Source organism: Echinops telfairi, unplaced genomic scaffold (assembly GCF_000313985.2).
Source record: "Echinops telfairi isolate 266 unplaced genomic scaffold, ASM31398v2 ScPeMD7_1713;HRSCAF=2227, whole genome shotgun sequence".
Taxonomy (NCBI): domain Eukaryota; kingdom Metazoa; phylum Chordata; class Mammalia; order Afrosoricida; family Tenrecidae; genus Echinops; species Echinops telfairi.
This window is the reverse complement of record NW_022105611.1, coordinates 7,815,156-7,827,201: the sequence shown is the minus strand read 5'-3', so window position 1 is coordinate 7,827,201 and position 12,046 is coordinate 7,815,156. Positions and strand designations below refer to the sequence as shown.

At 39.3% G+C, this 12,046-nt stretch overlaps 1 protein-coding gene across 16 annotated transcripts in view; it reads right to left on the bottom strand.

Moving 5' to 3' along the window:
* SYTL2 (synaptotagmin like 2) overlaps positions 1-12,046 on the bottom strand; it is a 106,587-nt gene that overhangs the window by 30,315 nt on the left and 64,226 nt on the right. For 11 of the 16 annotated variants that reach the window (XM_045293242.1, XM_004708870.3, XM_004708874.4 and 8 more), the window contains 2 exons: positions 10,526-11,314; positions 6,887-6,958 (listed from right to left, as the gene is read on the bottom strand). In XM_045293242.1, coding sequence (XP_045149177.1) covers positions 6,887-6,958; positions 10,526-11,314 — 861 coding nt within the window. Of the gene's footprint in view, positions 1-3,214; positions 6,854-6,886; positions 6,959-10,525; positions 11,315-12,046 lie in introns of those variants that run through there. The other 5 variants (XM_045293237.1, XM_045293241.1, XM_045293239.1 and 2 more) reach the window with 1 other exon arrangement.

The following is a 12,046-nucleotide window of genomic DNA, read 5'->3' as shown; positions in this document are numbered from 1 at the left end:
TGGACTTTCAAGAATGGACTCATTGACAATAGGTTTGGCATTGGGGGTTAGCATATTCTTTAAAAAAAGGAAAGATAATTTGCCTATCAAGAAATATTTGCAAATATGTTATCATAAACAACATTACAGCATTAATAGAAATGTGATCTCTTCTTAGAAAATAGATGCATCTATTTTCGGCATATAATTTTGTCTGTGCCAGGCATTAAATCTCCCACTTAAAAGCTTAGCTTTTGAAGACAATAGTTAGGAAGTGATTTTTCTGCATTAAAAAATAGCTGTAAACCAAGGGAGGAAAGATTCAGATGTTTAACATCTGTGTATAATTGAGTATAGTGGATTCTTCAGATCAACAGATGCAGTTTTGGGTTTCATGTCTGAGGTAAATTTACAAGAAATATACTAGGAAATAAAATGAGGCAGAAAAGGAACTCTAGTAGTGCTGCTGGATAATGTTGGGTGGTTAATCATAAGATCAGTGGTTCAAGCCCACCAGCATCTGTTGGAGAAAAATGAGGCTATCTGTTCAGTACAGCCTCAGAAACCCTATAAAGAGTCACTATGAATCACAAGTGAGCCCTGGTGGCATAGTAAGATAAGCACGGAGCTGCTGACAGCAAGGTTGGCGGTGCAAACCTACCAGTTGTTCCTTAGGAGAAAGATGAGGCTGTCTACTCTCAAAAAGATTTAAAGTCTCAGAAACCCAACAAAGCAGTTGATGCTGGCAGTGAGTTTGGTTTTTCATTTGTTTGTCTATGAGTCAAAAATCAATTCAACAGCAGTAGGGTTAGACCTTTTAAAAAGAAGTGGAAAGCTGAAACTTCTTTGAGCATTATGCTCTTAAAAAATTTTTTTTGAGCGTTGTGCTCTTTTAAGAACTATGTATTGGGTATGAAATATATAACAGCAACTTGAAAGATTTGCGAAGCACCGTAGAGGGCAGGGAGCTTATGTGAATGTGAGGATTAACTCAGAAAAGGAGGGAGAATGGCCGCACGAACCCACCGGGGTCCGTGGCACTGAAGGGTACCTGCAGAGATGGTTGAATTGACATAGGATTTTGTGGTGTATATTCTCAACAATAACATAACATTTTATAACGAGGAGGGAAACTGATTTATGAATACCTTTATTTTATCAAAGTAAAGGCATTTTAGAACCCCTTAATGCCCACAGCCTTCCCCCTCAAAAAGACCCCCCAAAAAAACAAAAACTGAGGAGGAGGAGATTAGATTTTCTGTATTCATTTAACATATTTCTTACTGCAGGTCTTTTCAGAGACCTCAATATGTTAATAAATGTACCATATCTCCTAGCATTTCAAAATGTATTTGCTCATGGAATCTTTTTGTTGCTTTAAGAAGCTCATTGAATATTGGCTGGTTAAGAGCTCAGCTAGGAGTCAGGTATCTTAGTTTGTGCACCCAAATTATGATTCCCTCATGGTTAGGTTTCTCCCTTCCTTTATCCAGTCCTTCCCTTGATTGCTTTATCTTAATAGATTAAAAGATATAAAAATCATGGCAGTACCATTTTAAACAACTCCTTGGCTTATAATTTTAAAATCCCTTCTATGGCTTGAACTGAGTGGTCATTTGATATTATTTCATTTTTAGATAGGTTTTTTACTGTTCAATTATACTGGTGTACTATATAAAAATATGGTTGTAGATACTAAGCAATATTCTTCAAATTTGCAAGCATTCTTTCTATTATGGGTCAGTTTACTCTGATAACTCACAGGGTAGCTTAAGAGGAGTCTGCCTAAACAAGGTTAGCATGCTAGCTTATATTCTTCATTTGTCTGCTTTTAGAGATGAATAATGTTATTTCATGTTTATTTTATTGCTAGTACTGTTTATTAAAGAAGGTTCATGTCCATTGGAATTAAATTATTATTCTTTAGTCAATTCTCAAGAATGGGACTTAACAGTTACTTGCAAGGGAATCCACACCTCAGAAACCAGTCGCTCAATAAAGCTGACAGGCTCTCACTGAAACCAAAGTGAGCTAGAATGTGATAAACTGTATTAAACAGTGTGGCGAGTGATCAACATTCGTAGTTGCACAACTGGTTAAAATGAGCCAGCCAGAGAGCATCCTCTATCCTTTCATCGTTCTAATCAGCTAACGTCTTGTTTCTATGTGTTCCCAGGGTTCTCTGCTAAAATGCCTAGCGACTGATCGGAACGTGAAACAGATCAGCTCTGTGTTTAACAGTGCAGTTGGCATCTGCACCCTTCAAGTCAACTTAGACGAAGGTGGTGGCGAAGTAAGAGCTCTCTAAACTTAGCTGAGGCTGTAGTTGAACACTGGACCAAGTTAGGGGGAACCAGGTGAAGTCACCTGACCAAAGTCATACTCTAGAAGGGGGAATGTTCTGCAGATAGCTAAGCTTATGTAATTACTAAAAATGAGAGGAAGGGAGTGGCAACAAAAACACCACAGTACAAGGTATCTGAGAAAAAGTTCCCATCCGCAATTTTGTCCTTGACATTTAGCCATCACTATGGCCCCTAAAGAGAAGCCCTGGTAGTGTCGTGGTCACACATTGGGCTGCTAACCTCAAGGTCAGCAGTTTGAAACCACCAGTGATTCCATGGGAGAAAGACAAGGCTTTCTATTCCCATAATGAATTACAGTCTGGGAAACCCACAGGGGCAGGTTTACCCTACCCTATGGGACTGCTATGAGTCCTAATTGCCTCGATGGCTGTGAGTTAGAGTAACAGGGTTGCTATGAGTCAGAAGCAGCTCGCTGTAAATTTTATTGTAGTGGTTATTGCTCCTAAAAGAGAAATTTGGGCTCATTTTCCACAAATCCTACTAGAGGCTTCTTTGTGGACTAACGAGAAAAAATTCTCATTGTTTTCCAGCAGAAAAAATTATCTTGAATGTTTAAAAGTGCCTTATAACCCCTCCGGAAAAGTCTTTTTATATATATATTTTAAATCTAAAAATTTGATTGCTATTTTAAAGAGACATAAGGTCAGATTGTAAAATACAACATGTAACAAAGCTGTCTCTGTTATTTATCTGATTAAGGAATATAAAATGAAATGTACACTTTAAAAAAAATAAGGGCTTAAAAGAACTAAAGTAGCATCAAGGAGTGTCAAATTCATCCCAAATTTTTAAAAAAGTATCATTCTTTACATCAGCATTCCAAAATGTAAAGTCAATAATCAATGCGTTAAAAATTTCAAAATGCTCACTGGATGTATTTCTCCAGCTTTCTGCGTTGGAACTGATGTTTCCATCAGAAAATTCAGAATCAGTAAAACCTTTTTCTTCTTTCTCTTGTCTCTTATAATATGATGATGTCAGAAACAGTTTAACTTTACTTGCTTTTGTAGAGTTTTCTTGGTTCATCAGATGAGGAATGGGTTGCTGATTTCCGGACCCACAAATTGCTTCAGGAGTCTGTTGGAAGCCAGGCTCCTGAAAACTCCCCTTTTTCTTTGGAAGCTCACTCTCCCTGTGCCTGTCCCCTGGGGAGTTTATAGTTCCACTGGTCCCTAAATCTTTATCCAGTTGATTGACGAGAGATTTCAAATCATTACTCTTAGAGTTTATGCCCAAGGTCTCTGAGGCTGTCCGGTGAAAATGGGGCACCACACTCAACACCCTGGCCTTCTCTGACTGTGGGGACTTCTCAGGAACCTCCCCCTCCACTGACCTCTGGAGCTGATGGGGAGCTGCAGCTATTTCTTCTAAGAGCTTCTCAAAACCAATATCAAAAGCACTCTCAGTTTTTGAGGGAGCTTCAGACTTTTCTACTGTTTCTTTTATCTCTTTGGGAAGAAATGCAGAAGCAGCCTGCCTGGGATCCTCAGCACTCTCTATTAACGTGGATGGAGAAACAGTTCGTGCATTGTCTTCATAGTTTGAGGGGGAGTTTTCAATGATTTCTTCCATTTGTTTTTCTAAACCAGCACTGACTTTGAGGAGCTGTGATTTTGGTTGAGTAATTGCTTCCCTTCTCCTTTCTGCCCCTTTCTGGGGAAGCTCTTTATTGCACAGATCAGCAGTGGAACCAGATGAGGGAAGGTTCTGTTCTGAAGGAGACATTTGGGTCACTTGATCTGGGGGTGCTCTGTAAGGTCTAATTATATGAGGTTTATCAGCAGCTAAATGGAAAGAAGAAACATTATTTCTGTCTGGAACTATGGTTGTAGCTCTTGGTGTGACGATAACTCCCTGAGAAACTTGGGTGCTACCTGCTGCTTGCACTCCTTCAGGACCTTCTGGTTTCACGTCTCCAGAGAATACTTCCCCTTCAGCTGAACAACTCAACTGAGCTTCCCTAAGTAGCTCCTGAAAGGCAGCATGTATGTCATTCCATGCAGTTTTGGGTGGAAGAATGACTCTTTCTACAGTTTCTGAGATTTCCTTTTGAGAAGGCACCGCCCTATCTTGGGGAACAAAATGAGTATCTTGTGAAAAAGGCTTATCTTGAGGAGAAGTGACCTCCTCACCCAGAGAACCCTTTCTCAGAAGACGGTGAGTGGTCTCTGCAGCCATTGTAAGCGAGCGCTCTGTCTCTGGCTGGCACTCACCACTTGGAACTTCCTGGGGGACAGCTACTTTTCCTGAATTCCCTTCATTTTCTGGAAGAGGAGCTATCATCTCTCTCTTGTCTAAAATGTTGTGACTCTTCTCCATGACTTTTTTAAAAAACCTACTCTCTTCAGGCCCAGTATTGGTTCCAGTGGTAACAGGTTTCAACTTGGTTTGCAATGGAGAGAGTGAAATCTCCGATGATTCCTTCAGAAGTTTGTCCAGACTAGCCATGAAAGTGTGATGTTCTACTTTTGGAGGAGCTACTGTTTTATCTACATGCTCACTGATGATCTCCTTAGGTTGTTTGGCTTCTCCCTCAACATCGGCTGTCTTGGAACACCATGTTCTATTTTCTGCAAAACCTGGTTCAAGTTCCAGTTTAACATGGCTTTTTTCATGAGAAGGTTGGATTGCTGGTAACGAAGCACCTGCAAGCAGCTTCTGTAGGCTGTCATGGAATGCATCTCTGTCCTCTCTAGGCAAAACACTGGTTTTCACTATGGACTCTTCAATCGCTTGGTCTGAGTAAGCTTGTTCTTTCTTGATTACTGGAATAGCACACCATTCTGTATTCTTTTCCACATTTTCCTTGGACAACTCATTTTCTGGCAACTGCTGAATGGATGCTCTGGGTGGTCTCCATAGAAATGTGGTTTCCTCTGGTAGCACCTGGGGAATGCCCTTTGAATTTAATTTCTCAATTTCCTTTCCTGCAGGAACTTTTTTGTGGTTTAGAAGTGCCTCTACTTCACGAGTGTTTTCCCCAGGTGATTTAAAGTCACCAGACTGCTTGCATTTCTGGCTACTTAAAAGCCAAGGGTTCTTAGGGCTCATCATGGCACTTTTCCTCTCAACATTGGCCACACGGTTTGAATTAGCTCCTAAGTCCCAGAACTTCTTCAGATTCTCAAACTGAGAGTGATCATAGACCTGCTCTGTGTTGCCTTCATCCATTCTTTCTTTTAGGGACAAAACTGTAAAGTTGGGTTTTGAGTCACCAATTACAGAGCGGTCTTTCTCCAAAGGACTATTCATTTCACTGTCACCCTTTAATGAATGTTGCAATGCCAGTGCAGGAATGGCCCTTCCCGGAGGCAAATTGTTTGCTCCTGGAAATGTTGTTATAGGCTCCTTCTTGCTGGACATTTCTGGTTTGGGGAACTTCGTTTCTTTAGGTTTATTGGAGGAATAAAAATTGGAAAGATGGGATGCTGGACCACCCTTATCTAGGGACACCCGTTTCATAGTCTCTTGATTATCTTCACACTGGCCTGGAGACATAGTGTTGTATACTCCCAGGGATGTCATGGGCTGATATGGGTCAGCAGAAGGCTGATTCTGGCTACGTGAAGATGTGGGATCTTTGTAAGTTAACTTAGGAGCAGCTTTTTCTCCTTCCCAAAAGGATATTCTATCACTCACTCTCTTATACTTTTCTCTTAGCATATGGTTGTCGGGAAGCTCATTGGCTCCTTGTTGGAGTTCGACCTCAGCCTTCGTCCAAGGAGATCTATGTTTTTCAGTCCCAGGTGGCAACTCAATATTCTCTGCCTCTAAGGAAGCTTTCAGAACATGTGCATCTCTTCCTTTGCTCTTCCTTTCTGCTTTCATGTTGGCTTTCAAACTGGGTTCTCGCACAACCGCGAAAGAGTCAAAATCCATTTCTGAGTGGGGTTTTTCATGGATATGAAGTTTGGACTTGTCGACATTTAAGATGTCAGTATCCTGACTGCGGCAGGGAACCTGGTCTCTGGTGTTAGACCTGCTGAGAGCATTGAAAGAATCCTGGCTGGTTGGGGGAGAGATCAGAGTTTCTTCTGTGCTTTTTGACCATTGGCCATCATCCATATTTTCACTTCCTTGATGTGCACCATAGCTTTCGAAAGGCTGCAATATGCCCAGGCCTTCCTTTGGGGTGCCGCCTTGTTGGGACAAATTCAAAGATTTCATTTCGATATTCACATCATTCTTTTGGTAATTTCCAGAAAGTAGAAGATCTCCCTCTTCTAGGGATGTTGACTCAGACCCCACGGGCTTATGTTCACCTTGGGTAGAAGATAGGGCCTTTGAGCCCTTTTCTTTCAGACTTGTGTCATCTGGCACCAAGGCAATAGCAGTTTGTGATTTTACATCTGTTTTTCCTTTGGGCTCTATTCCTCGAGGATGTTTGAGAGATGCTTTATTGTCACCTGAATGAGAACTTCGACTGAACCAGTCTAGGACTTTAGATATGGAATCGTCAGTTGTCTTCATTATCTCAGTGGCATTTGGACCCGAGTTGGAGGAAGCCTTGGCTGTTAGAGCGGTCAGAAGAGCAGGCTTACCTTGCTGCTGGTCTCTAGAACTGCGAGCAGGCACCCGAGATGGCTCAGGCTCGGCGCGATGAGGCAGTTCATCTGCAACATAGAAATGCTTTTCTAAATAAGAAAAGAGAATGCTCAAAGAATTAGTCAATCACTCAAATTATTTTCGAAAGAGACGTATTTCATTCCATTATCACTAGCCCTTTACATCACCATGTCTTGGAGGTTCTATTTTGAATCGTCCTACTTAAGGTAGTTCACCTAAGGTGTCCTATCTCAGAAAAGAGAGGTAAATGTGGATCCTTGAAAGTATGAGGTGTTGGCCAATTTGGAAAATGTTTGAAGTTCCTGGTTTACGTTAAAATTTCATGTGAATTTTGCATTCTGCTCCAAGTTACATCTTAAAATATTAACTTTCTTTTGCGCTCTGAGCAAAACTGAGAATCCAGAAAGACATACTATTCGACTTGATGGCTTTGCCCATCCCCAAGTGGATTTATTCCAGTTTGAGAAGCACAGGCTTAGGTGACTCAGGGTCTGGAGAAATAACTTTTAAGGAAAACAAAACAAATATTTTTCCTCAGAAAATCTGAATGGAGCAATTAAGATATTTCTATTTCTGGGCCTTATTCCTGAAATAGTAAATCAAAATCTATGAAGATGGAATCCAGGAATCCTGACTATTTCAGTAATTGTTATGTAAACTGGAATCTGAGAACCATGATCTCAACAAGCCCCTCCGTAATTCCTCATTTCTGTTCTATAATTTTTTAAGTAATAAATTGTTTCTATAAGCCAAATTCAAATAAAAATGAGGAATGATGAAGAAGAATGTGACCTCTACTTGTTTCCTGATAATGGCCAGCAGGCTAGAGAAAATATTTAAGTTCTTTCTAAGTTATCGAGAAATCAGAGTAAATCTTTTCTGAGCCTCAATCACAGGACATTTAACACACTACTTTAGATCAGGGAGCCCTTTAGTTAAGACTCATGAATTTCAGCATCTTTCTGCCTTCCTTATACATGCTAAGCTATGCAATATAAGTACAAAAATATTCCTAGAAACTGTATGAGCAGAAGTTTTATGAAGTCAGCCACATTTCAACTGCACTAGAAATCATGTCAGCTTATAAAATTCTGTCTTTAATTTTAATCAGCAGCACTGGCTAAATGTGAGAACAATAAACACTTACACAAGACTTGGCACACAGTACATAATTGTTTCCTTCTTCAATCAAACACTGTTTGACTAGATACATACCAATAGTTGTGAAGCATCTTTCATAAGCCTTTAAGAATTGTGTGTTGGCTTGTTTAAAGAATATGAAAAAATGATACGTGTTATATACTGTTAGTGAAAAAAGAAGTCTGAACAGTATAAGTAAAATTAAAAATTATGTATGCTTAAAGATTATTGGACGTCTCTACTACTCAATGTTAGCAACTGTTAATGATACCGCAGATAGTTTATGTTTTATTCTATGTGAGCTTTTCCCTTTAAAATCTATTACAATGAAAGTGTACTTTAAAAAAACAAGAAAACTGTTTTTTACAAAATTCAGTGTCATGTAAATGTTTTTTTGTCCCCCTATACCCCCCTACCCTCCACTTCCACCCCCACCCGGAATTCTGTAATTCTGTGTGTGTGTGTATGTGTGTATTTTCCAGTCTGATAGTCACTAGTATATTGGCTGTCCTGACCTTCACAGCGAAAGTCAAGCCCTTATTTACACATTTACTGTTGCAATGCTTTTAGTTCTGGTTTTCTATTGTACGCGGGGTTTCAAAAAGTGTATATAAAACTTCCATTATCTTTTAAATCTAATTTTTTTACCAATTTTTGGATGCCCCCATGTATACATTGTAGCAACTAGGAGAAAAAGCAAGACATAAAGGAATCTATAAGACTTTGTTTAGAGTAGTCATTGAGAGGAGAAGGGCTATTGGTCAATGAAGTCAATATCACTGACCTGCCTTCAGGATGGGATGGGAAAAAGGACAGCACAAACAAGTAGTTAGTACAAAACTATAAAGAGAGAAAAATGGTACAGTTTGGAACAGGAAAGGTTTGCCAAATGTTTCTATTGATCATTATAAGAGAAAATAAAGAAAAATGGTTTTCACATTTAAAATAAACATTTACATAAACATCATGCAATTATTTGCTGATTTTTACTTAAACTTTAGCAATTTCATTCAATATGATCTACTTATTTCTTGAAGAATAGTCTGGTTTTGATGTAAAAAGATAAATGCATTATTGTGTTCAAAATATTTAAAATACCCATGGTCCTCCCCGATGGAATTGAATAACAGAACTGTAAGGAAGGATAGGGATATATTGGAACGAGTAAGATATGACAATAAAACTATTATTCAAAAAAAGAAAAGAAAAAGTTTAAATCTGAAGATCTGCAAGGTGAAGTGAAATAATAAATAAACGCCATGGAAGGTGTTTTTCCCTTTTAGAAAAAGGGTGACCCATAGGGCAGGGTAAGATATTACAAATTAATAATAATTTATGAATTATGAAGGGTTCATGAGGGAGGAGGGAGTGGGGAGGGAGGGGAAAAATGAGGAGCTTATACCCAGGGCTCAAGTACAAAGCAAATATTTTGAGAATGATGAGGGCAACAAATGTACAAATGTGTTTGACACAATGGATGTATATATAGATTGTGATAAGAGTTGTACGAGCCCCCAATAAAATGATTTTTTTTTAAAAATAAAGTGACCAGGACAAGTATGAAATTGCAGGGCACAGCAAAAGTGATTCCGTATTAACTTCATACTATGTGGGAGAGGAGAAAAAGAGCAATTGAGTTAGAAATTTTACCATTCCATGGAAACTTTCCTGACTATAAAGATAGTACGAGTGTTGGATGTAGACTTATTGAAGATGAGAGAATAATACACAACATTTTCCTCATCATTTGTTTTTAAAGCATAAAAATCAGGAGGGCCTCACTTGAGAACTTGAAAGGCATTTAGGAGAGGAGCAGTTGACGAGTTATCAGGAAAAACAACATCCTTCCTCATTGCCATTAGATTTACACCAGTCGAGAGAGAAACCTGGTTGCCAGTTGTTAAACTCTAAGAACAAATGGCTGGGAGCTCTAGGTAGATCAAAGTCTACGGGTTTTTCATAGTACATACTAAGTTTAGTTTCCTTCTCTTCAAGGCTAAGAAAATAAGGATTTTTCCCCCTGAGATTAAAAGGGATGTCAAAGTTTGGTTAAAGGGTAACTAATGATGTTTCATTAGGGTAACTGACAAAATTTTCATTAGGTGAGTAATAATAATATATTTGCTTCATACAAAGATATAAATATTTCTTTAATTCTTACTCTAGCCACACATCTTGGTTTAACTTAAAACATTTCTATTGGTTTAACTAAATAGTTTATGCAGTTAATTTTGTAAAGCAAAATGGATCAGACATTGTGCTATCCTAGTTCTTTTAGTTATTGGCGATTAAGGACAAACTTCAAATCCTATAAATATAAGCAATCCTCAGTAATGCCTTCCTGAATTCTAGCAATGTTTGAATACTTGCACCAGAACGCCGAAGAGGCAAAACTGTGCTTCCTGAAGGGGGGCTGGCTTGGCCCTTCTTAGTACACTGTGCCAGTTTTGACAACCTGGTAACAACTCTCTTACCAGCAGGGCTTTTAGACAAATCTGACTGGAGCCTTTTAGCTTTGTGTTCGTTTATGGCCAGTGAATTCTGAAAGGATTGTGGTCTTGCAGTTGAAACCGGAGAGTCAGAATTGGGTCCATTGAATGCAAAAGAACCAGAAGTTTGGGGCGGCTGTGTTTCAGTCTTTGATGCATCAGGATTTGAGACTGGCTGATCAAACGGTAAAGGTTTTCCGTGTTGGGGAAACTCAGGCTCACTCTGAGACACATCTGTATCCCCCATGTCTTGCGCTGCATTTTGTAACTTGTCAGATTCTAAAACACTAAATTCACCCACTTCTCGGCCAAGGACGAGCCCAGGACTTTGTGGAAGCTCGTCCTTCATTGCAGAGAACCTCACGTGCTTTAATGGCTCCAGTGTGCTTGGGGTAGAGCCACCATCTAAAGATGGCTCCTTCTCAGAGATCCTCTCATGGATGGTAATGCCCGGTGACATGATTTTGCTTTTAGGTTCAAGGCTCTGATTCAAGCGGGCAGTTTCTGAGTCTGTGCTGCTGGAGCTGGAGTTGCGCTTTAGGATCCCTCGGGGAGCCCCTCTTGCATTCAGGGAGTCTGTCCTTTGTCTAGGAAAAGACTGGTGGTCATCTTGCTTTAAATCATGTGATTTGTAGATCATTTTCCTGGCTTTGGGAACCGGAGTCTTGATTTGGGAACCATTCACAGAGCTTGGTAAAGGCTGCTTTGTGTTCTCTAATATTTGGCTTGAAATATCCGGGATAGACAACTTCTCTTTGGATGCTGACAATTTACCTGAAAGTGAAAACCCGTTATGTGGTTTTGTGACATATGACAAGCAGAGTAACTTTATCATTTAAAATGAGAGTCCCTTTTAAAAATGCACAAGTGGAAATCAAAAATGAGAACTCAATTAAATAGAAAAATCCTCAATACCTAAAACAGATGTTTGTTTTGTCAAAAAGTTAAAAACAAGAGCAATAATGTATGATGTGTGTTAAAATATTTTTATCCTAAAAGATATTTTATATTTTTATGCACAGTAGAAAGGGAACAAGACAATCATATTAAAACACACTAGTAGAAAACCCAAAGTCTACTGTTCAATTATTAATTCTTTAACCCTTGATCCAATCTTTCATACTTGTGAAATTTCTTGCACTTGCTTTTGAAGCGATTGAATTATTAGTATTTCCTCTTAATAGCAGGTCCCAAACCTGTGCCATTCAACTCGTAGAATCCCCAGGTGACAGAGTGGAACAGAACTGCCTCATAGGATTCCTGTAAATCTTTACAGGAATGGGCCACCACATCTTTTCACACAGAGTGGCTGAGGGTTCCAGCCGCTGATCTTTCACTTATCAGCACATGCTTAGACCACTGTACCACCAGGGTATGTTAATAGTAGTAGGTCTGGAATATTGATCAATATTTACATCAATTAAGCCACAGCTTAATTCAAGACTCCTGGGAGATTGGGCTGACTATTAAGATTAGGGGATCATAACATTATCAAGTGACCTATTC